The sequence below is a fragment of the Suncus etruscus genome, chromosome 15 (assembly GCF_024139225.1).
Source record: "Suncus etruscus isolate mSunEtr1 chromosome 15, mSunEtr1.pri.cur, whole genome shotgun sequence".
Taxonomy (NCBI): domain Eukaryota; kingdom Metazoa; phylum Chordata; class Mammalia; order Eulipotyphla; family Soricidae; genus Suncus; species Suncus etruscus.
The window spans coordinates 35,223,862-35,245,089 of record NC_064862.1 but is presented as its reverse complement, the minus strand read 5'-3'; the positions used below and the strand labels follow the sequence as shown (position 1 = coordinate 35,245,089).

General features: G+C 42.7%; 1 protein-coding gene across 1 annotated transcript in view; it reads right to left on the bottom strand.

The window, feature by feature from the left end:
• The window catches only part of DEPDC5 (DEP domain containing 5, GATOR1 subcomplex subunit), a 181,826-nt gene that overhangs the window by 108,233 nt on the left and 52,365 nt on the right, over positions 1–21,228 (bottom strand). The window contains exons 17-21 of the mRNA XM_049788917.1: positions 20,796–20,869; positions 9,586–9,655; positions 4,835–4,871; positions 2,821–2,941; positions 321–541 (exon numbers count right to left, since the gene is read on the bottom strand). Coding sequence (XP_049644874.1) covers positions 321–541; positions 2,821–2,941; positions 4,835–4,871; positions 9,586–9,655; positions 20,796–20,869 — 523 coding nt within the window. The remainder of the gene's footprint in view (positions 1–320; positions 542–2,820; positions 2,942–4,834; positions 4,872–9,585; positions 9,656–20,795; positions 20,870–21,228) is intronic.

Genomic DNA, 21,228 nt, shown 5'->3' with positions numbered 1-21,228 from the left:
TAGGCCTAAGAAAATCTTGACTTAATATATGAAAAGGAACATAGAGTGATGGAGGAAAAGGAAGAGATAAAGTAGGAGAATAAATTCATACCCACATCTAAGGCAATATGTACCCACTGCACTAGTATGGAAATAATTAAAATATAGAACATTACCACCACACATACACAGACACAGACACACACACACAGACACACACACAGACACACACACAGACACACACACACACACACACACACACACACACACACGCGCCTACCCACCATCCCTGAATATAGAAGGGGAATTGCCCAGCTCTGGCCATACTTCAGCTCTCTGACCTCGAGTGCTGGTGTAACCCAAGGAACTGCTGACTTCATACTGGTGTAGGTGGGGGTGTGGGATCATCAGGATGTTGGTGCTCCTGCCCAGGGAACTGTCATCAGAAGCCTGGCTCCTCACTTCCTCTGTGGGCAGCACGCGGCTGGGCAGGGAAGGACTGGAGGAGACATCACAGAAGCTGCTGCTCTTCCGACTGTGATTCTCCCGCTCTCGAACAGACCTGACGGGCAAAGAGACAAGTGACCAAGTGAAGGACACTATCCAATCTAGAACAAAGCTTTGAAGTGTCACCTGCCCAACATACTTAGAAAATCTCTGATTAAAAGTCCCAGTGTAAAGGCTGAGGCCTTTGCTATGGCCAGCCCTGATTTAATCCCAGATACCAAATATGGTCCCAAAGCACTAACAGATTTGATCCCTGAGTACAGAGCTAAGAGTAGCCCCTGAACACTGAAGCAGGATGTGATCTCAACCTCTTCTCAATTCCCAGTGTGAACTGTGAATGGGAGGACATAGTTCCACTGAGCAGCTAAGTATGTTCTGTAAGGAAAGAAACAAAGACAAAAGAACAGATGCTTGGGCAGGACAGTACAGGACTTAAAGCACTGTCAGGGCCCGGAGAGATAGCACAGCGGCATTTGCCTTGCAAGCAGCCAATCCAGGACCAAAGGTGGTTGGTTCGAATCCCGGTGTCCCATATGGTCCCCCGTGCCTGCCAGGAGCTATTTCTGAGCAGACAGCCAGGAGTAACCCCTGAGCACTGCCGGGTGTGGCCCAAAAACCAAAAAAAAAAAAAAAAAAAAAAAAAAAAAAAGCACTGTCAGATGTGGCTACTCCAAAAACAAAACAAAATTAAAAAAATGTTTTAGAACCAAAAATTTGGGAATAATAGACTTCAAAGAAACACCAAATGCAAGGGCAACAATGATAGCAGAATGGGTAGGATGTTTGCCTTGCATGTGGCTGACCTGGGTTCAATCCCTGGCATCTCATACGGTCCCATAAGCCTGCCAGAAGTTCTGAGTGCAGAGGCAGGAGTAACCTCTGAGTGCTGCCGGGTATAACCCAAAAGCCAAACATAAATATATTACATATTATATTTATATATAAATATAACCCAAAACCAAAATAAATGAGCAAATGAATAAATTAAAATGAAATAAAAAGAAACACCAGACGCTTGATTCTATATATATTATCATTAGCCCAGTAGAAAGATCCCAGAATACTGGAGATAGTACAGTAGGAAGGGCATCTGCCTTGTCTGCGGCCAGTTGAGTTAGATCCCCGGCATCCCATATGGTACCACTGGACCTACCAGGATATATAAGAATGGCTTCTCTTGGGGCCAGAGCAGTGGCGCTAGTGGTAAGGCATCTGCCTTACCCATGCTAGCCTAGGACAGACCGTGGTTTGATCCCCTGACGTCCCATATGGCCCTTCAAGCCAGGAGATTTTTCTGAGCGCATAGCCAGGAGTAACTCCTGAGCATCAACGAGTATGTCCCAAAAACCAAAAAAAAAAAAAAAAGAATTGCTTCTCTTAACTAGGAAAAGCAAAAAATGCTCTCCTTGGGGAATAATCTTTCATTGTAATCATAACTAAGAAAATGGCTAGTAGAATGAACCTGAATGAAGAACCACTGAAGTTCTATAAGGTAAGGCCTCCATTTGGTCTATTGAAATGCAAAACTTTTTTGTCTTTTTTTTTGTTTTTGTTTTTGGGCCACACCCGGTGAAGCTCAGAGCTTCCTGGCTCTGTGCTCAGAAATCGTTCCTGGAAGGCTCAGGGACCATATGGGATGCTAGGATTCGAACCACCATAGGTCCTGGGTTGGCCGCTTGCAAGGCAAACGCCCTACTGCTGTGTTATCTCTCCAGCCCCTGGAATGTAAAACTTTTTTTTTTTTTTTGGAAGGATGGCATTCAGGAGATATGGGCTAAATCAAGCCCTATACTAAGACAGTAGTACTCCTAAGAAGTCCTCAGATAACAGGGAACAAACCCAGACCTCAGCCTCAGCCAATTGAATTCTCTCTTCAGCCCCAATGCAAAATATATTCAAGTGGGCCGGGCGGTGGTGCTGGAGGTAAGGTGCCTGCCTTGCCTGCGCTAGCCTAGGACGGACCGCGGTTCGATCCCCCGGCGTCCCATATGGTCCCCCAAGAAGCCAGGAGCAACTTCTGAGCGCATAGCCAGGAGTAACCCCTGAGCGTCACAGGGTGTGGCCCAAAAACCAAAAAAAAAAATAAATAAAAAAATAAAAATATATTCAAGCTTGTTTTCTTGAAGATTTCTACCACATATCAGATTTTCCTAACTAAATTCTTTTATAAATTGTTGTAGAGGCCACATCTACTGGTTCTTAGTGTGTTATGTATTGCTGGAGCTAGAATCCACAGTCTCACACAGCAAGGTTAAAAGCACTACTACTTAAAGGAAACATTCCCTGAACTTCTAACAACTTTTAGCTCCACCCCAAAATGAATCTAGCAAAAACCTGCAGGTGGCGAGGCGCTGTGCCCTCGATGGGCCAGGCAGCCTGAACACCTGTGCATCATAGGCATCATAATCCACTTGGATGGGAAGGGCATTCTCAGATTCTTTTGGAGTTCCAAGAGCTGAAAAATACAAATATAATTTGCCATCAAAATACATTTCAAACACACCCCTACAAGGACTTCACCTGCAAGGCACAGGAACATACTCTCCCAAGGGCTAATAACCCATTTATTAGGTTGTTGAGATTAAGGGACATAAAAGTCGAAGCAACATAAAAATCAGGGCCAGAGAGATAGCACAGCAGTAGGTTATTTGCTTTGCACATGGCCGACCTAGGACGGACCTGGGTTTGATTCCCGGCAACCTATATGGTTCCCCAAGCCTGACAGGAGAAATTTCTGAGTGCAGAGCAAGGAGTAACCCCTGAGTGCTGCTGGGTGTGGCCCAAAAACCAAAACCAAAACCAAACCAAACAAAAAAACATAGAAATGTAGCAGTAACTATGAAAAGTGTTGGAAGTGTTTCATTCTTCTGTTTGCCCACTTTTAAAATATCATCTTCAGTACGTGAGGCAATAATTCAATGAGTTGAGTGCATGCTTTGCAAGTGAGAGCTTGAGTTTGATCCTCAACACCAAATGTTCCACTGAGCACTGCTGAGAGTAACCCCAAAAGAGCTAGAAGTAAACCCTGATCACTAGCAGGTATGGACACACACACACATACATACACACACACACACACACACACACACACACACACACATACACACAGTATGGCCTAAAGACAAATAAAAACTATACACACACACACACACACACACACACACACACACACACACACACACACAGAGTACCTAAAACATCCTAGGGCATAAGGCCGGAGAAATAGTATAGCAGGTAGGAAACTTGAATTGCATATGGCCAATAGAATGTGATTCCTGGCACTCCCTACAGTCCCCAGAGTCCCCTCAGAATGATCCCGAGCAGAGTTATGAATAATCCTAGAACATAGCCAAAGCTGGGGATATAATTCAAAGACTATAGCACATGTTTTGCACACAGAAGGCCCAGATATGATTCCTAGCCCAGATAGTCTACTTCTGCGAGTATTTCTTTTTTTTTGTTTTTGGTTTTGGTTTTGGTTTTTGGGTCACACCCGGCAGTACTCTGGGGTTACTCCTGGCTCTGCTCAGAAATCATTCCTAGCAGACTCGGGGGACCATATGAGATGCCAGGATTTGAACCACCGACCTTCTGCATGAAAGGCAAATCTGGGAGTATTTCTTGTAGCAACCCTAAGCTCTGAGTCAGGAGTAGCCTCCAAGCAAAGTCAGTTGTAGCCAAAATATAAAAACCAAAACATAAACACAAAGGAAACCTTTCTAAGAAATAGGGCTCACTAAAAGAGCATGTATGTTTACATGTATGGGTCTAGATTCAATTATTGACACCAAAATAAATAAAATAAAAACTCTTTTTTACCAGCTTACTACAATAGACTTATGGAAAAGAAATACAGATATTCTTATTTTTGCCCTAGTATTAAGGACTGAACTCAGGGCCTCATACTTGCAAAGACTGTGCTATACCACTGGGCCACATTCCTAGTCTCAAGGTTTGTTTTATCTATTTTCCAATTAGCAGGACAAAAATAAACAGGGTGCCTTGCCTTGAACTGTGGCACAATTAGACATGTTTGGCTAAAGTGGTTCTGGACTTCCTGAGCACTGATTAGGAAGCCAAGACAATAAGGAGGAAAATGTGTGCATGTAGACACACATTCACACACACACACACACACACACACACACACACACACACCACACCACACCACACACACACACACAAACACACACAACAGAGTGTGTTTTAGTGAACCTGCCAAAGGTCTTTAAAGTGATCTCATATCTCTCCATCTGGCTGTGAGCATTTCATGTGGCCTCATAACCTTACTACCAGGGTTAGCTATAACTCTTCAAAAGTTATGAAAAAAATATTTAAAAATACTCACATGTATCACGGCCATCTTTTGCTTTCTCAGAGGCAGGCTGTAAAATTAAATAATAAGATAATAAGTCACTTCTTACTGTGCTAAAAGTAGTTGATCACAAGGTACATATGGAGCCAGGACAGCCATAGAGCATGACTAAGGCCTCCCTATGTTTACTGGAAAGGGAGAAGTCAATATTTGACTCCTATCTACCATGAAGTCAGGCTTCAGGATCCTTTACTTCCTACTTCACTTCTTTCTTTCTTTTTTTTTTGTTTTTGTTTTGGGGGCCACACCTGTTTGATGCTCAGGGGTTACTCCTGGCTAAGCGCTCAGAAATTGCCCCTGGCTTGGGGGGACCATATGGGACGCCAGGGGATCGAACTGCAGTCCTTCCTTGGCTAGCGCTTGCAAGGCAGACACCTTACCTCTAGCGTCACCTCACCAGCACCTTCATTTCTTTCTTAATCCCCAAAATCTATCCAACAGGGACATGAATCCTGCTTTGCAGGTAAGGAAATTTAAGAGAATTTGAGAAAATAAGGAACTCACTTAAGTCACGCAACGAGAGAGTGACAGAATCAAAAATTCAAGTCTATCTCTTCCAACTATTGCATTTGTTCAGTCATAACAAAGGATCACTCCTTGGTGCTTCTTCCTTCAGCACAGCGCCCCTATCTGTCTGCCTATATCCACCAGAGCCAAGCATTCATTATATCACCCACTTGTAGAAATGTCACTCAAAAGTAGATGAAAACTTACTTAAAAAATAAAAAAACACAACTCTGTTTTAAGACATTTTAACTTCCTCTAAAAAATTTCTTTTTCTCCTCTAAAGTGATCATATTTAAAATAAGTTCTTAAAATAAGACATAATTGAAAGCATAAGGTCTTTGTCAGCAAAGTTAAGCTAATGCTTAACTATAAGCTAATGCTTCATTACTTTACCAAGTGTATTTTAGGGATCCTCATATTCCTTTAAATTAGTACTTTACAGCTGGATAGCATAGCAGGGAGGATGTTTGCCTTGCATGCTGCCTCCCTGGGACAGACCCATGTTCAATCCCCAGCATCCCATATGGTCCCCCAAGCCTGCCAGTAGTGATTCCTGAGTGTAGATCCAGGAGTAACTCCTCAGCACCACCCAATGTGGCCCAAAAAACAAAAGCAAAAGAAATAATAAATTAAAAATAAATTAGTACTTTACCTACTAGAGGAATAATATTAACTTCTCTAATCCCTGGGGAAAAATAAAAAGGGGGGGGAGAAATGGCTGATACAGCAATGTAACATAAGCCTAATAAGGAAACTTTTTTTTTTTTTTTGTTTTTGGGCCACACCCGGCAGTGCTCAGGGGCTGTCTGCTCAGAAATAGCTCCTGGCAGGCACAGGGGACCATATGGGACACCGGGATTCGAACCAACCACCTTTGGTCCTGGATCGGCTGCTTGCAAGGCAAACACCGCTGTGCTATCTCTCCGGGCCCCTAATAAGGAAACTTCTGAAGAATTCTGCTCTTATAGAAATGAGCAGGAGGGAGGTGAGATCACCCTATTATGATGCTCACAAATCCAACAACCTGCTTTTTCCTTCATCCTACATCAAAAACATCAAAAACTTTCTCGATTTTTTTTATTTTTTTTAAATTTTTTTTGTTTTTTGGATCACACCCAGTGGTGCTTAGGGGTTACTCCTGGCTCTGTGCTCAGAAATCACCCCTTGGGGACCATATGGATGGCAGGATTCAAACTGCCGTCTGTCCTGTGTGCGTGCAAGGCAAATGCCTTACCAATGTGCTATTGCTCTGACCCCTTTCTTTTTTTTTTTTATTTTGGTTTGGGCCACACCTGGCGGTGCTCAGGGGTTACTCCTGGCTGTCTGCTCAGAAATAGCTCCTGGCAGGCACGGGGGACCATATGGGACACCGGGATTTGAACCAACCACCTTAGGTCCTGGATCGGCTGCTTGCAAGGCAAACACCGCTGTGCTATCTCTCCGGGCCCGTCTGGCCCCTTTCTTGATTTTTAAATAGGCATTACATTGAATATAAATATATTCTATCAAATACATATTTATGGGTCCAGAGCGGTGGTGCAAGCGGTAAGGCATCTGCCTTGCGTGCGCTAGCCTAGGACAGACCGAGGTTTGATTCCCGGTCGTCCCATGTGATCCCCCAAGCCAGGAGCGATTTCTGAGCACATAGCCAGAAATAATCCCTGAGTGTCACCGGGTGTGGCCTAAAAACCAAGAAAGAAAAATACATACTTACAATTTAGCCCTTTTCTTATTTATCTCAAACATTTACTGCTATAAATTAAAACTAGAATAAGATCTAGTGAAGTACTAGCATAGTACTCTGCAATAATAAAATGAAGACATTGATGCTATTGTAAACATCATACCTCAATTGTTTTTAATGAACATATTCCTTTGTAAAGCAATATATATTTATTTAATATTTAATATATACATATATGTAAACTATATATTTCAGAACTAGAGAGATAGTAAAGCAGGTTGGCTTTGCACAGCCAATTTGGGTTCTATCAAATATGGTACCCTGAATACCCACCAGGAGTGATCTCCGATAATAGAGCTGATAGTAAGTCCTGAGCATATCCAGATGTAGCCCCCCTCCAAAAAAAACCTCACTATATACTTAATAAAAAGAAAAAAAGAAAAAACAAACAAAAAGTCTGTAGACAATATTCTCAATTATTTCCTTAGATCACAATGGCCAAAAAATGGGATAATCTGATCAAATAGCATAAATGTTTACATTATTTCTTTCTTTTCTTTTTTTGATTTTTGGGCCACAGCTCGCCTTGCTCAAGGGTTACTCCTGGCTCTGTGCTCAGAAATCACTCCTGGCAAGCATGGGGACCATTTGGGATGCCGGGATTTGAACAACACTGGTCCTTGTTGTAAGGACTAACACTTGTAAGGCAAACGCCCTACTGCTGTGCTATTTCTCTGGCCCCTCTTTTTTTTTTTCTCGTTTAAAAAATTTTGTTAAATAAAAATTATTTTAAAACTTTTTTTTATTGTTTTTGTTTTTGAGGCACATCCAGCAGTGTTCAGGGGTTACTCCTGACTCTATGATCAGGAATCACTCCTGGAAGACTTGGAGGACCATATAGAATGCTGGGGATCAAACCCAGGTTGGCTGCATGCAAGGCAAATGCCCTACCCACTATGCTATCACTCTAGCCTCCTTGGAATTTTATTTTATTTATGTATATTACTTAAGGGCCATATCCAGTAGTGTTCATGGTACTCATGGGAACATGTGATGGCAGAGAACAAACCAGAGGAAGCCAGATGAAAGGCAAGAAGCTTAACCACCATACTATCTTCCCAGCCCAAATTACTAATGTGTGTTTTTTTTTTTTTTTTTTTTTTTTTTTTTTTTTTTTTTTTTTTGGTTTTTGGGTCACATTCGGCGGTGCTCAGGGGTTACTCCTGGCTGTTTGCTCAGAAATAGCTCCTGGCAGGCACGGGGGACCATATGGGACACCAGGATTCGAACCAACCACCTTTGGTCCTGGATCGGCTGCTTGCAAGGCAAATGCCGCTGTGCTATCTCTCCGGGCCCCCACTAATGTGTTTTTAAATATATTTGATAGGTAGAAAAATAATCTCCAATCTTTTAATCTTTTTCTTTTCTTTCTTTTTTTTTTTTTTTTTTTTTGGTGGTTTTTGGTTCACACCCGACACTGCTCAGGGGTTACTCTTGGCTCTGCACTAAGAAATCGCTCCTGGCAGGATGCAGGGATTCGAACCACTATTCGTCCTGGATCAGCTGTGTGAAAGGCAAATGCCCTACCACTGTGCTAAATCTGCATTTTCTCTAACTACTACTAAGATGTAATCTTTTTATCACACTTTCCCATTGCTGTCATGTTCCTATACTTCTTTGACCCACTTGTATCTGAGTGGCTTTAGTATGTGAATAAACTAGGCATAGCATAATAAAATAGTAGTACTTTTACCAAAAATATTTCCTGAAGTCTGGGACTTACCTTGTCATTTATTTAAACCTAAAAAATATAAAGCTCTGGACCAATGAGATAGTATAGTGAATAAGGCACTTGCTTATGCAGCCTACCAGGGTTTAAATCGCTGGCACCACATAATCCCCCCAAGCCCTGCCATGAGTAATCCCTCAGTATAGAGAATGGCATAAACACAGGCTTGAACACAGCTGTGTACAACATCTAAACCATTATATATATATATATATATATATATATATATATATATATATATATATATATATATATATATATATATATATATATAAGGTTCTGGGTCTGGGTGATAATTCAAAGGACTAGGGCACATGCATTATACACTAGTGGTCAGGTGACACCACATAGTCCCCGGCAGCCCCTGAGCAACAAATCCCTTAGTGTCACTGGATATGCCCCCACCCCCCCCAAAAAATTATGACATTCAAAGATATATTTCTTTTCTTTTCTTTTCTTTTTTTTTTTTTTTGGTTTTTGGGCCAAACCTGACAGTGCTTGGGGAATTACTCCTAGCTCTGCACTTAGGAATCACTCCTGGTGGGCTCAGGGGACCATATGGGATGATTGGGATTACACTCAGGTAGACTGAGTGCAATGCAAGCCAATCTGCTGTGCCATTGCTCCAGCCTCATCAGAGATATATTTCTTAAACTATTTGTAATCATTTGGGAAGCAATAATCAAAATAATTAGGTTAGTGAGTGACAGTCTGTTGAAGAGTTTGCTGGTGGGTGAAACCTACCTTCTTTCCTGCCAGTTTTATTCGTGGTGTAAAACTGTTACAAAAGAGCTGGCTTTTGGATGTATAAAAACTGCAAAAAAAAAAAAATTAATAAACATTATCTAAGTTAGAAATAAAAGACATAAACAAGAAATAAAACAGAAGTAAATACCTTTCGCTTAAAAAAAAATTTTGGGATGGGTCACACACGGCCACACTCAAATGTTACTCCTGGCTCTGCACTCAGAAATCACCCTGACAGGCCCGAGGGACTCTATGGGATGCCGGGTTTCAAACCACCATCCATCCTGGATTGGCTGCTTGCAAGGCAAATACCCTATTGCTGTGCTATCTCTCCGGCCCCCTTCCACTTTAAATTTTAAAGCACAGTTGACATCCTAGACCTGTAAATGAATGTGTTGGACTCAAGATTCATGGATATCACCCATTCCAACTTCCTTTGTTATTACCACTAAATATAATTTTAATACCTTATTCTTTTTTTTCCCCCATGAATCATCTCATGCATATAAGCCCTGATTCCTAACTGGATTTGAATCTCCTCCTTTTAGTATGCAATAAATCCACACCTTGATACTTAGTATGTTAGGTTCAAGGGTGGTCCTATTCATTCACTGATTGATAAGCAATCAGCAATCTTTCAGTAATCGAGAAAAGCTAAGGAAAGGAAAAAAAAGATGAGTCAAAGAGAAAGGGCCAGAAAGGTGAGAAAAGGTCAGAAAGGTGGGCTTGGCATGTGGTCAACACTGGATCAATAATCAGCACCACAGGGTCCCCTAAGCACTGCCAGGAGTGACCCCTGCACACAAAGCAAGTAGGGGAGAGGATGAGGAAGAGGTAAAGGGGGTGAAAAGGGAAGAAGAAAGGAGGGGAAGGGTGAGGAAAAAGGCACTCAAGAATAGAAGGCAAAAATGGTCTACCTGGGTTCGATTCTCAGAATTTCATATGGCCCCCTAAACCCCACCAGGAGTGATCCCTGAGCGAAGAGTTAAGACTAAGTCCTGGACACTGATGGATGGAGACCAAAGATCCAACAAAAGAAAAAAGAAAATGGAGAGATAGCACATATATGGCTTTGCAAGAAGCTGACCAGGTTCAATTTTTGGCATCTCACATAACCATCACCTGGAGCAACATCTTTTTTTTTTTTTTTTTTTTTGGTTTTGGGTTACACCCGGCAGCGCTCAGGGGTTACTCCTGGCTCCACACTCAGAAATCGCCCCTGACAGGCACAGGGAACCATATGGGATGCCGGGATTCAAACCACTGTCCTTCTGCATGCAAGGCAAACACCTTACTGCTGTGCTATCTCTCCGGCCCCACCTGGAGCAATTTCTGAGTGCAGAGTTAGGAATAAGCTCTGTGCACTGCTGGGTGTAGCCTGCAAACAACAAAAATAAGAGCAGAGAAGCCAAACAGATAGTAATAGTGGTAAGATGCTTGCCTTATACATAATTGACCTGGGTTGAATCCCTGGCACCAATAGAGTCTCCAGAGCCCCTCTAGGAGTGATCCCTAAACACAGAGCCAGGAGCAAGCTCTGAGGACTGTCAGGCTGATCCAAATACAAAAAAAAACTAAAAAAAAGACAGGAGAAACCTCTAAACTTAACCTCCTAAAAATAGTTTGGCTTTTTTGTTTTGTTTTGGGTCACACCTGGCCATGTTCGGGGGTTATTCCTGGTTCTGTGCTCAGAAATCGCTCCTGTGAGATGCCAGGATTCGAACCACCATCCATCCTGAATCGACTGTGTGAAAGGCAAATGCCCATCTACTGTGCTATCTCTCTAACCCCTAAAAATAGTTTTGTTTTTTTTTTGGTTTTTTGGGTCACACCCAGCGGTGCTCAGGGGTTACTCCTGGCTGTCTGCTCAGAAACAGCTTCTGGCAGGCACAGGGGACCATATGGGACACCAGGATTCGAATCAACCACCTTTGGTCCTGGATCGGCTGCTTGCAAGGCAAACGCTGCTGTGCTATCTCTCCGGGCCCTCCCTAAAATAGTTTTAAGCATAAAAATAAACTTGAGACTTAGTTTTGACCTCGGTATAAGAATGAACAAGAAGCATGAGCAGCTGCTGCTGAGCTGGGTCTGTAGCTACAGTTATTGGAGCCATGGAGGATTGAGCAACTGGCACTGTAGCCATGAAACAGAAAGAACCGGTCAACAGTGGTGGCAGAGTCTGCAGGCTGTGGGCAGGTTTTGGAATCAAAAGAACCATTTTGAACTGAGGTTAGTGTACCCAGACAAGAAGTGTGAGCATGGGGGGCCGGAGAGATAGCATGGAGGTAAGGCGTTTGCCTTTCATGAAGGAGGTCATCGGTTCGAATCCCGGCATCCCATATGGTCCTCCGTGCCTGCCAGGAGCAATTTCTGAGCATGGAACCAGGAATAACCCCTGAGCACTGCCGGGTGTGACCCAAAAACCACAAAAAAAAAAAAAGTGTGGCCATGGGTTGGAGTGGTGGCTCAGAGCGATAAGGCATCTGCTTTGCCAGCACTAACCTAGGATGGACCACGGTGCGATCCCCCAGTGTCCCATATGGTTCCCCAAGCCAGGAGCAATATCTGAGCGCATAGCCAGGAGTAACCCCTGAACACCACTGGGTGTGGCCACACACCCCCAAAATAAAGAGTGTGGCCATGAGACAGAAAGGACCAGTGACCTGCAGTGGCGGTGGTGGCCACAGGAAGCAAGCAGCTTTTAGAATCAAAAGATCAAAAGGTTTTGAACAGGTTAGTTCAGAGAAGAACTAACTCAAAGAAGATTGCTCTCAGCTGCACAATTTTTCTAGTCAAAGAATCCCACCTCTCAACACATTATAAAAAAAAGGGGGGGCGGAGAGATAGCATGGAGATAAGGCGTTTGCTTAGCATGCAAAAGGACAGTGGTTCAAATCCCGGCATCCCATATGGTCCCCAGTGCCAGCCAGGGGCTATTTCTGAGCCTAGAGCCAGGAGTAACCCCTGAGCGCTGCCAGATGTGACCCAAAAACAAAAACAAAAATCAAAAACAAAAACAAAAAACCGCCACCACAATGCAAAGGTCACTATGGAAAAGCAACACAACACCAAAACCCTTAATGAATAAAGATGGTAGTTCTAAAGACCCAACTAGTATGAGCCACCTATAAAGCCTCTCTAATAAGGACTTTAGAGAACATTTAAGGAACTCAGAGAAATCATGGAATGGATAGCCAATAAGATCAAGAGGATATGAGAGTAGAAATGAGAAAACTTCAAATAGAAATAACAAAACTAGGGCTAGAGAGATAGCACAGTGTTAGGGTGTTTGCCTTGCACATGGCCAACCCAGAATGGACGGTGGTTCAATTCCCGGCATCCCATATGTCCCTTGAGGCTGCCAGGAGCAATTTCTGAGTGCAAAGCCAGGAGTAACCCCTGAATGCCACTAGGTGTGACCTAAAAACCAAGAAAAAAAAAATAGCAAAACTGAAAAAAAGTAGTAAACAAAATGAAAAACTCACTGGAAAGCCTCACCAGCAGAATAACAAGTACTGAAGACAGAATCAGTGAGCTGAAAGATGAGCTGCAAAATGCTTCCACACAACAGAAAAAGTTGGAAAGAGCCTTAAAATAAATAAATAGAAGATGGGGGCCGGAGAGATAGCATGGAAGTAGGGCATTTGCCTTGCATGCAGAAGGTAGGTGGTTCAAATCCCGGCATCCCATATGGTCCCCCGAGCCTGCCAGGAGTAATTTCTGAGCATAGAGCCAGGAGTAACCCCTGAGTGCTGCCGGGTGTGACCCAAAAAAAAGAGGAATAATAAGTAAATAAATAAATAGATAGATAAATAAATAAATAGAAAAATAAATAGAAGATGAAACAAAAATCCTCAAAATAAGTGAAGAGACAATAGAGACAATAGACCTTCAGGATAAATTCAACAGGAACAACATAAAAATCACTGGGGATCCACAGGGCCAGGAAATAAACCCCTATGAAGAAGCAACAGTCAAACATTGCTGAGACATTTCCAGAGCCAAAGAGTACATGTACCCATATTTTGGATGACCAAAGAGTACCAGCTAAAAGAGACCCAAATAAAAGCACTCTAAGGCACATCCTAGTCACAATGATGAAAACCATAGATAGATGGACCAGAGCACAGCGGTAGGGCATTTTGCCTTGCAAACAGCAGATCCAGGATGAATATTGGTTCGAATCCCAGCATCCCATATGGTCCCCTGTGCCTGCCAGGAGTGATTTCTGAATGTAGAGCCAGAAATAACCTTGAGCACCGCCTGTGACCCAGAAACAAAAAAACAAAACAAACAAATGAACGAAAAAAACCATAGAGATAGAATAGTGAAAGCAGCAAGACACAAAGGGAAAGTACATACAAAGACACACCAGAAGATTTACAGCAGATGGTAGGGATGACGACTGGTCCAGCCTTTTTGGAAAATATAGATATTTCTCAAAGAAACTAGAATTTGAGCTTTCATATGATTCAGCAATACCATTACTAGGAATATATCCTAGAAGTTCAAAACCACCATGCAGAAAAGCCCTGTACATTCTTATGTTCACTGCAGCAATATTCACAATAGCCATAATCTAGAAACAAAACAAGTGCCCAAGACCAGATGAGTGACTCTCCCGACATTAGCAAGCAAAACATCTGAGCCGTAAATTAATGCCAGTCAGGAGAATGAGTTTCTATTAGACTAAATCAAATGAAATTGCTGTTTTGGAAGGGGAAATCTCAAGCCAGCATTTTAATGGGTCAAAGCAATAGCTGTGTCTTTGCCAAGAACATGTTTCTTCAAACCCAACTTACCCTCTCTGGGCCTCGAGTGTCTCACCTGTACATGTAATGTTCTATTTTTTTCTCCCTTTTCTGGGGGAAGAGGGAGGAGGAGGTATGGGCCACACCCAGTAGTGTTCAGAGATTACGCTTTGCTCTATGGTCAGAGAATCACTCAATCATTTCTGGTACTGTGAGGAAATGCATATGCCATGTGCAAGGCAACTAAGTGTCTTTTTTTGGGCGGGTCACACCCACCTTTGCTCAGGAGTTACTCCTGGCTCTGCGCTCAGAAGGGGACCATATGGGATGCTGGATTCGAACCACCGTCCTTCTGCATAGAAGGCAAATGCCCCACCTCCATGCTATCTCTCTGGCCCCACAACTAAGTGTCTTAAACTTGCACTACCTATCCAGTCCTGGGATATTCCTAATGAGCTCCTGACAGATTTTAGTTACAACCTCTCATTTCCTCAAAATTCCAGTTTTACATGTCAGATATTAATTTACAGTTAGAACAATGTTCACTCTTAGCCAATAATACTGTGAGGCCATTAGGTTATCTATGCAGATGACTTGATGAGTTTAGAAAAGTCTCTGGCCTTCAACATGGGGATGTCACTTGTTCTTACATAGCCCTGCTCACAGGGCAACAACAATAGCACTTTGAACAGCATAGCTGCCCAGCTCAGGCCTTCCTGCTCCTATCAGAGCGGCCCAAGCAAAGGAGGCTCACAGGGAGAGGTAAAAGGGAGGTCTCAGGCATTCTCACCATTCAGACTACAAGTGGCGCCATCCTTCACCTGACCACATCAGAGGGCCAATTTGGAAAGAGAAATCAAAGCATTTTCAAGTTTCCCATTTCAAGTAAAACTTAAGGAAATTATAATATTTAAATTTCAAGACAACTATGCATGAGCAACAGCTTACTTTTAGCTTTTTTATTTTTAAGTTGAAGGCATTAAATATGTATAATTAACAGCAACTATTTTTTCATCAGCAAAAGGATTTGAATGTCTATTTGAAGATTACAAATCCCAAAACAGAGGCCCAAAAAAGAAAAATAATGATCCACTGGTATGTAAAATAAGTGAAAGAAGAACTGCTCAACTTCCTATTTTATATTTTATCATACCAAGAACTTTTCTTTGCTCTGTGCTTTCTTTTATTGTTGTTACAAAAAAAAAAAAAAATCAGCCTGGGGGCCAGAGCGATAGTATGGCAGGGAGGGCTTTGCCTTGCCAGTGGCACACCTTTGTACTGGCCATCATATGGCCTCCTGTATACCACCAGGAGTAATTCTGAGCACAGAGCAAGAGCAACACCTGAGTATCATTGGGTGTAACCCTCCACCCCCCAAAATCAACCTGTGATCAAGTTTAGGATCATACACATACAAAGCACATGTGCTCTACAGCTAAGCCACACCCCTGGCTGTCTGAACCAAAGTTTAAAAATAACAGTAGCACAAGATTACAAAGATTCTAGAGGCATCTTGTGAATTAATTCTTTCTTCCTTTTATTTTTGGAATTAAAATAGTATAATTTAGAGAAACGTGAGAGAAGAGAGATACATATATATTCAAGAGAAAATACAGGCTTCTCCAGAGTGGGAAAAAAGCCACAAGAATATAAGTCTCAGGTTGAGATATGGGCCTCTCTCCAAGGTAGATAATGTGCCATAAAGTAAAAGAAAGGAATTACATAATTCAAATGGAGTTGGGAGAATCTCTATGGGAAAGAATATACCAATAATCACTCTTTCTTTTTTTTTTTTTTTTTGGTTTTTGGGCCACACCCATTTGACGCTCAGGGGTTACTCCTGGCTATGCGCTCAGAAGTCGCTCCTGGCTTGGGGGACCATATGGGACGCTGGGGGATCGAACCACAGTCCATCCTAGGCTAGCGCAGGCAAGGCAGGCACCTTACCTCCAGCGCCACCGCCCGGCCCCTAATCACTCTTTCTTAAAGTGACTTTATCTGGAAATGCAACGACAACATACACAATTGGAGTCAGGGTGATACTCCCACTGGGTAGGGTGCCTGCCTTACACATGGCCAATGTGGGTTCAATTCCAGGCACCACAGATAGTCCCCAAGTCCTACCAAGACTGATGCCTGAGTGCAAAGACAGAGAAGTAAGACCTAAGCATAGTCAAATGTGGCTGGCCCAAATAAACAAAAACCAAACACGCAAAGATGAGCATCACTAGTCACATATAGTCACATACAAGCATAACAGATTACCATTCAGAGGGTATCTTATAGAACTCCCTTAGAGAAAAATAGATGGCAAAGAATTATTATAACGCGACTACCCCATCCTTACACAGCTAGCCAAATGACCATTTCTTTGCTCATGAAACTGATTCTTCACTTAGTTTGTTTTAGTTAACCTTCATCTTTTGCATTCAAAGCATGAGTTCAGTGCGATCTCTCCAGCTCCTGTTTCTTCATTTATGAATAAACAATCCTACGAAGGCAATATGTCTGATGATAAAAGATAAAGATCTACTTCAAATTTAAAATCCATTTTTTGTGATAAATTTTCAAGCTGGTCTTAAGCAGAGTTGCCAGGAAACAGAAATGAAGAGCAGAAAGGTCAGTGGAGCTTTAGGCATTAGCCAAGTGGTACTCTGCCATCTATGAATGCTAGGTTTCATGCAGACAACACAAAGAAGGGAACACTATCATAAAAGGTCAGGAAAGAAAGAAGCCATAGGCTGTCTGAAATCACACAAAAAAAAAACATGTTGGGGCTATATCTTAGAGGAAAAACAGGTAAAGAAAAGGAAGGGTAAAGAGTCACTGCTAGGCAGAAAGTCAAAGTGAAATATAGATGTCAGTTATGTAGAATGAAAGAGAAACAGTATAAGAGATCTTCATATGTAAAATGCTTTCATTTTTAGCAAGCTCAGCACGAGGAATGGGGGCTACCATGAGGATTTGGTCCTCCTCCCAAAAAAATATCACTGATTACTATGTCTAGCAGTGGTAACAGATGCTGGACCCCACATCCTTGAGGTTCCTGGATGCTACATCAGATCCGGCTATAGAAGAGCAGAGAACACTAATTCTGTTCATTTTTATATATTGGGGTTCCATGTGAAACTTCACATAAAGTCTATTTTTAGGGCTGGAGTCATAGTGTAGCAGGTATGAAGTTTGCATTGCACACAGTCAATCTGGGTTCAAGTCCCAGGACTTCATATGGTTACTTGACACACACCCCCCAAGAGTAATTCCTGAGTGGAGAGCCAGGAATAAGCCCTTTGGGTCACACTACCAGGTGTGATTCAAAAGCAAAAGAAAAAAATGCTTCTATTATTTAACAAAAAAATTAAAATGGCCCCTAAGCAACATGCCAGAATGGCTCAAGTGATGCTGGATGTGGCATAAAAGGAGAAAAAAAAAAAGAAAGAAAAGAAAAACCACTGGGCTAAAAGGAGTGAAAGCACAACGGGCAGAGCATTTGCCTTGCACATGGTCAACCTGGGTTCAATCCCCAGAATCCTATATGGTTCCCTAAGCCTGCCAGGAGTAACTTCTGAACAGAGCCAGAAGTAACTCAAGTCCACCAGGTGTGGCCCAAAAAGAAAAAAAGAGAAAAGAATTAAGGGACAAAGTGATAGTCCAGTGGGTAGGGTGTTTGCCTTGCACATGGCAGAACCAGGGTTCCACCCCCAGCATCCCATATGGTCCCAGTGCCCAACAGGAGTGATTCCTGAGTCAGGAGTAACCCCTAAGCACCACCCGGAATGGCCCCCCAAAACAAACAAAACAAAAAAGAAAGAAAAAGAGGAGCTGGAGAGATAGCACAGCATAGAGCCAAGAGTAACCCTAAGCACTGCTAGGTGTGACCCAAAAACCAAAAACCAAAAAAAAAAAAAAGAAAAGAAAGAAAGAAAAGGAGATGGAGTGGAAGGGATTTATGTTAATCAGAGGATATAGTGAAGGTCTGCACAGTTTTAGCTATTACAACAGGGGATGCATCTGTTGGCAAGTACTGGGTGGAGGCCCAGGATGCAACTAACCATGTGCAGGACAGCCCCACCCCAAACAACAAAAATGATTCAGGCCAAACCTAATATCAAGGATAAGGGCCCGGGGAGATAGCACAGCGGTGTTTGCCTTGCAAGCAGCCGATCCAGGACCAAAGGTGGTTGGTTCGAATCCCGGTGTCCCATATGGTCCCCCGTGCCTGCCAGGAGCTATTTCTGAGCAGACAGCCAGGAGTAACCCCTGAGCACTGCTGGGTGTGGCCCAAAAACCAAAAAAAAAAAAAAAAAAAATCAAGGATAAACTGAACTAAATCTAGAAGTACAAATACTAAATTTTTTTTTTTTTTTTTGGTTTTTGGGTCACACCCGGCAGTGCTCAGGGGTTATTCCTGGCTCCACGCTCAGAAATTGCTCCTGACAAGCACAGGGACCATATGGGACATGGGGATTCAAACTGATGACCTTCTGCATGAAAGGCAAATGCCTTACCTCCTTGCTATCTCTCCAGCCCCAGTACAAATACTATTAACTGCAGTAGTTCAAAAACTGAGGATCAGGTCAAGGCCCTGGCACTGGAGAGGAATTATAGATAACATTCCTGAGTAGGAATCAACAGGAATGCCAAGGTTTCACCTCAATCCAAAGAAAAGGCAAAGCAACTTTCCTACAAATGGAGGTGATCAGATACAAAGTTGGTTGTCTGTGGTCTTGAGAGTTTGAAATATGGGGCCGGAGAGATAGCATGGAGGTAAGGCGTTTGCCTTTCATGCAGAAGGTCGTTGGTTCAAATCCCTGCATCCCATATGGTCCCCTGAGCCTGCCAGCAGCGATTTCTGAGCCCTGGAGCCAGGAGTAACCCCTGAGCACTGCCGGATGTGACCTAAAAGTCAAAAAGCCAAAATAAAAAAAAAGTTTGAAATATGCTTGAAAAAGGCCCTCCAAAATTTGCTTTTTTAAATGTTATTTTTGGGAGCCACAAGTACCTGTGCTCAGACTTACTCCTGACTCTGTGCTCAGTGATGACTCCTAGTCATGCTCAAGGGACCATATGTGGTGCCAGGGAACAAACCAGGGTTGGCTGCATGCAAGAAAAATGCCTAATCCTCTGTATTCTCTTGAGACTCCCCAAAATTTGCTTTTAGTTTTTTCCTCAGAAAACAGTTCTTTCATTTCTTCTACTGCTTTGTATAATAGTGAAGACTTAAACAAATGTTAGCATTTTGGTCTCCAATACTGAAGAGATGAGACCTTGCACATAAGATAACCCAGTTTTGAGCCCCAGCACCACATATGGAAGCCCAATTTCCTCCAGGAGTAATTCCTGAGCACAAAGCCAGGAGTAAGCCAAGTGTGGCCCCAAAACAACAAAAAAATTTTGGTCTCCAAATTTTCCTTTCTTTCCTTTTTCATCTTTTTGTAGTGCTAGAATAAAACCCAAGACCTTACATATCCTAGGCAAGTGTTCTACTACTGAGTTACATTGATGGTCCTTAATGTCCACATTTTTTTTCTAAAGATGCATTTTATTTACTTATTTGTGGTTTTTGGGTCATACCCAGTGGCACTCAGGGATTCCTCCTGGCTTTGTACTCAGAAGTCACTCTTGGTAGGTTCGGGGGACCATATACTATGCCGGGAATCAAACCCAGGTCTGTCCTGGGTTGGCCACATGCAAGGCAAATGCCCTACTGCTGTGCTATCACTTTGACCCCAATGCCCACATTTTTTAAATGAAGACTTTATGGTATAGATTTGTTTGTTTGTTTGTTTGTTTTGGTTTTTGGGCCACACCCGTTTGACGCTCAGGGGTTACTCCTGGCTATGCGCTCAGAAATCGCCTCTGGCTTGGGGGGACGCCAAGGGATCAAACCGCGGTCCGTCCTACGCTAGCGCTTGCAAGGCAGACATCTTACCTCTAGCGCCACCTTCCCAGCCCCTATGGTATAGATTTGAAGAAAAGGGGCCAGAGCAATAGCACAGCAGTAGGGCATTTGCCTTGCACACAGCCAATCCAGGATAGATGGTGGTTCGAATCCTAGCATCCCATATGGTTCCCCGAGCCTGGCAGGAGCAATTTCTGAGCACAGAGCCAGGAGGAACCCCTGAGCGCTGCCGGGTGTGATCCAAAAGCAAAAAATATAAATAAATAAATAAATAAATAAATAAATAAATAAATAAATAAATAAATGACTTGAAGAGAAAATGGCATGAAAGAGCTGAAGAAATAAGGGGATAAGTTGCCTATCTTGCAGATAGCCAATCCTAATTTGATCCCTGACACAGCAAATCACCAGCAGGAGCTGCCTCTAAGCTACAGGGCCAGGAGTTATCCCTAAATGCCCCTAATATATTTAGGGATATGGACACACACACTTATATATACATACAAAGAAAAAAAGGAAATTCTTCACCCACTATAAATCAGGATTACACCCACCTATGATTTATCCAATGAGGAATATTATAGTCATCGCCCAGACGGGAATCTCGAGGTGCACTTCGATTATGTAGCTAAAAGGAGAAAAAATATGAGACAATGGATCAACTAAAAAATTAAGATGTAGAGGGTCAGAGAGATAGCACAAAGGGTTGAGCATCTGCTTTGCACTTCGAAGGTCCATTGTTTGTTTGTTTATTTTTGGGTCATACCAGTGGTGCTCAGGAATTACTCCTGGCTCTCCGCTCAGAAATCTCTCCTGGCAGACACAGGGGACCATATGGGATGCCAGGATTCAAACCACTGTCCATCCTGGGTCAGCTATGTGCAAGGCAAACAACCTACTGCTGTGCTATTTCTCCAGCCCCTAGAAGGTCCAAATTACTCATGGTCCTCAGGTACAAAGGGAGTAGAAAACCTCAGAAAATCAATG